Source organism: Herpailurus yagouaroundi, unplaced genomic scaffold (assembly GCF_014898765.1).
Source record: "Herpailurus yagouaroundi ecotype Mexico unplaced genomic scaffold, PumYag 62803, whole genome shotgun sequence".
NCBI classification, from domain to species: domain Eukaryota; kingdom Metazoa; phylum Chordata; class Mammalia; order Carnivora; family Felidae; genus Herpailurus; species Herpailurus yagouaroundi.
Window position 1 is genome coordinate 4165 of NW_024416574.1, and position 4407 is coordinate 8571.

Genomic DNA, 4407 nt, shown 5'->3' on the forward strand with positions numbered 1-4407 from the left:
CCCCCCAACTGGACAAGTACCTATTATCTTTTTAAAAACATTTTTAAAAGACATGCTGGAGTAAAGGTAATATCAATATGCTTGATATATAAATTTCCCTGGATGTATAAAGTATTATATTTTCTAAGAAACCTATTTTTTTGTGTATCAAATCACTGTTGGAAGAACTAACTCTGAAAGGGATGGGGGTAGCTATAAATATTATGAATTCCTTTGTAGGGTTTCATAAGAGAATTGTAAAGATTTCAACATTTTTGTATTAAGACATGTTTTGTATTAAGAAACATCAAATAAGAAAGAGAGTGTTTGTGTGTGTGTGTTTAAAAGCAGGAACAGGCAGTTTTTAAGGTAGCAACATTAGAGGGCCTTTCTGGGACAGATGGTTTAAAGGGCTCTGAAGCTGGAGCTGCTCCTCTCACTTCCCATTACATGGAGTCCAATTGTAAGAAAGACAATTCCTTTATCAAAAGTTGTTAACTGGGGAAAGTGAGGTGAAAAATATGCCTTAGAGCCTAAGTACTAACAGCTGGCTAGAGTTTTCTTTTTCAGGGTCCCTTTTGTGGAAGCACCAAGAGAAACAGGAAATATTTTCAGGACCATTCTAGTATTGTACCCATCTTTCTGAATGATTGTTGGCCTGTTATACTATGAACTCTTTGAGGAGTAGGACCTAGCCTGAATCCTGTCCATATTCTCAGAGCCTAGAAAAGTGGCTAAAGTTTGGAGACATTTGTCACTGAACCACAGATTAGAAATGTCTACTACTAGTGTATTCTTGATTTCTTAGCTTCATGTTTTATCTGGACAGTCTCTTATTTTCACCTGGCCTCAGAGTGGAACTGCATTGGATAATTCACTGAAAGCTTTTACAAGAGTCTCAATAAATATTTGTTGACTGGAGGAATTGATGAACCAATAAAACTATTAATAAGATTTTTTTTAGGTGAATGGCACAGATGTGATTCAGATGTACTTTGAAAGAAATATGTGCACCCAATGATGAATGGAATTGTGAAAGACAGATGAGCTCTTTCACACTCCCGAGGACAAGCTCATCCTATGCTTTTGAACACTTCTCTGTTTATTGCAATGACCGTTCTCCAGATTGTTGCACTACCACTATGTCTGTATGGACTTCTAATTTGGCACCTATGGCCTTTTTTTGTGCTTTTATGATTATCTTTATTTCCCACCAGCTTGGTTATAGTGCAAGGGCCTTGTTTCCTTAGTCTTTTTATGTATCTAGCATACAAGACATCACTTGAAATATGGTAGATATTACTGAAGATTTGTCTAAATAATATTTTGTAATGATACAGAGTATCATGTAAAGCATTCACCTTCTAATCTGGTGTTAGCACACTAAATTGCTGTCTAGCATATACATGTTTTTTGTATATTAGGTGTCGCATACCGTTTCTAGGCTGTGAAATATTAGAAAGCAAAACTTCTTACTCCTATGTTTCTATCATCCCAGACATGTGCCTCCTAATGGTAGTATACTACACCACCTATGAAATATATTTGCCACAATTTTGAACCTAAATCAACCTGTGCCTCTAGACATTCCTGATCTATAGAAAATACAGGAAATAGAGAAACATTACAGCCCAGAGTTGATGTCTGCAGAATCCAGGCTATAGGAAACTGTAGGACAAATGATCCAGTTTCTTCAGTAAACGGATCACCAGGATGAAAGAAAGAAATGGAAGAAGAACCTATAGATTGAAATGGACTTGAGACATATAAATCAATTGTAATATATGGATATTTTGGGGATCCTGATTTGACCAAACTGTAAAATAAATACATTTATGAGACAATCCAGATAATTATAAAATTGACTTGATATTTGATATTCATTGGGATAATGGAGATTATGTCAAAAACAAGAGTCCTTAACTTTTAGAGATCCATTCTTAAATATTTATGGTTGAAATGATATCTGGAATTTGCTTCATAATAAGTGGATGTTAAGTACATTAGATCAATATAACAAGATTGGCCTTGATTTAAAGCTGGGTAATGGTTAAATGATGGTTCATTATATATATATTCTTCTCTACTTTTGTATGTTTGACATTTTCCATAATAAAAAGTTAATGAAAATAGTCTTCAGAGTTCTTGGTAAAGCTAATATATAAGGCACAGAGAAAAAAGAGGAGGAAGAAAAATTTTAGATTGTGTAAAGAATGTTTGCTCTGAGGTGCCTCTTCTAGGCCAGGCAGTCAAATGCCCAAAAAGAGAGGGCTGACAAACTCTGGAGTGGCTAGTGTTTATCTTGCTACAGACCACTGTCAGGAGGTTTTTTTTTTTTCCCTCTTAATTTGGCTCATTTAAATAGGAAGAGTTAAATTCTTATTTATTGGAAAATGGGAATGGATTCTCCTATTGAGCAGGATATTTGACACAGTGTAGTTCATATCACTGTGAAAGAGCAAAGGGATGGAGTCTCCAGGGAACAAATTTATGGAATTTTTTTTTCAACGTTTTTTATTACAAATTTATGGAATTTTATAAAAATCAATAAAATGCCATTTTCAAATAGTATTTTTTAGGAGAATAGTGGCTGTAAACTTGTTAGTTGCATACTCATTAACTGTATATTTGAAGGTAGGTGACACAGGAAAGTAAGCACACACTCCTGACTGCAGATATTCCTTCTGCTTTGCACTGTGTTTAGAATTCCTGTGAAGGCTAAAGCCTGCTAACTCAGAGTTAGTGAAGCTGTGCTGAAATCAACAGACACGTGGTCTGTCCCAACTTTTGCGGGTAAAGAAGGAGCAGACAGGAAGAAAAATATTGAAGGTCCCTTCTAAGAAAGAGGAGTATCTTTATACGTGTGAAGAACTGTAAAGCTGAAGCTGCTCATTCTGCTGCTCTCCAAGTGTTTTAATTCCAAGAGCAAGCAGTTCCCCAGAAACAGCTGTTTCCTGGAAAAGGAGAGATGAAAGGTTTACCTTAGAGTGCACCTTACTCCCCCCACAGCTGGACAGAGCTTTCCCTTCCAGGATTCCTCTGCTAAAAGGAACAGAAAAATTCCATAAAATTTTTCATCCATATTTTCCTGGAAGTTGTTTCTTAACTTGAGTTTACTCTGATTTTAGCAGGTTTTTAAAGTTTGGAGGCAGAAAGCACCAGGGGAATGGAACTGTTGGTGGTGGTTGTAAATTAAAACAGTGGCTTGGAATCCAATAGGCCATGGCTCAAAACCGGTTGTGTGCCCTCTTCCAAGTTACTTTACCTCTGTAATCTTCAATTTTCCCTTCCATAAAATGGGGGCAATCATAGACCCTACCTTTGCAAACAGCACTGCTTCTGAGAAGTCCTTCTTGATCTCTTGGGGGTACAGTATACTCCTGTGTTTCCAGGTACCCCACTACTTTGTTATTTCATAGTTCTTACCAAAATTACATTATACTTCTTAGCCTAAATGTTTCTACCTTCTGAACTCTGAAGTCCCCTGGCTTTGGGACTGAGACTAGATTGTCTCTGTGTCCACAGAGTCTGGCACAGAGCCTGGAACATGGTACCACACAGGTGCTCATAACACATTTGTTATATAAATGATTGTCATACCTCCTACTTGTCAAAAATATATTGGTGTTATTTTACAAGGTATTTGCTGGAAAATGTGAACATTGAGATGCCATAAGACTGGTTTATACTCAAATTTCTCTTAATTGGGAAAAAAATTTTGTCTATCAATCATGGTTCCATTTTTCAGAATCTTCCAGTAACAATTATTCCTAACTTCTTAGCTTCATAAAGTACTATAGGATAATACAAATGATTGAAAGACATGGTAAGCTCTTGGTATTTATTCAGTTTAGTAACTATTAAATGAATATAATTATGCCAATTATTTTATGGATAAAAGATAGCAATTAGGATTATATGGTAACAAATTCACATATCCAAGACAAGGCAAGTCCAAGGCCTGACTGATTCTACTGGTAAAGATATAATGAGCTACTTTAAGATTTATGCAGTGTATTACTTAAATATAAAATGCAAAGAAGAATGAGCAAATGGTGCCAGCTCCCCAGGTTCTTGTCCTACATACCCTAAAGAAAACAAAGAAATAAAAGGGATTGTATGTGAATAGAAATTTTTCCAAAGAAGACCTACAGATGGCTAACAGACAAATGAAAATATGTTCAACATCACTCATCATCAGGGAAATACAAATCAAAACTACAATGAGATATTACCTCACACCTGTCAGAATGACTAAAATTAACAACACAGGAAACAACAGGTGTAGGCAAGAATGCAGAGAAAGGGGAACCCTCTTGCATGGTTGGTGGGAATGCAAACTGGTGCAGCCACTCTGGAAAAATAGTATGGTTCCTCAAAAAGTTAAAAGTAGAACTACTCTACGGCCCAGCAATTGTACTACTAAGT

At 36.1% G+C, this 4407-nt stretch overlaps 1 protein-coding gene across 3 annotated transcripts in view; it reads left to right on the forward strand.

Annotated features, from left to right (window-relative positions):
- The window catches only part of LOC121024285 (diphosphoinositol polyphosphate phosphohydrolase 3-beta), a 6125-nt gene extending 4013 nt beyond the window's left edge, over nt 1-2112 (forward strand). For 2 of the 3 annotated variants that reach the window (XM_040466543.1, XM_040466542.1), the window contains exon 2: nt 944-2112. In XM_040466543.1, the coding sequence (XP_040322477.1) occupies nt 944 (1 nt within the window). In that variant the 3' untranslated portion in view covers nt 945-2112. Of the gene's footprint in view, nt 1-549 lie in introns of all 3 variants that reach the window. The other variant, XM_040466540.1, reaches the window with a different exon arrangement.
- Nucleotides 2113-4407: the final 2295 nt, after the last annotated feature.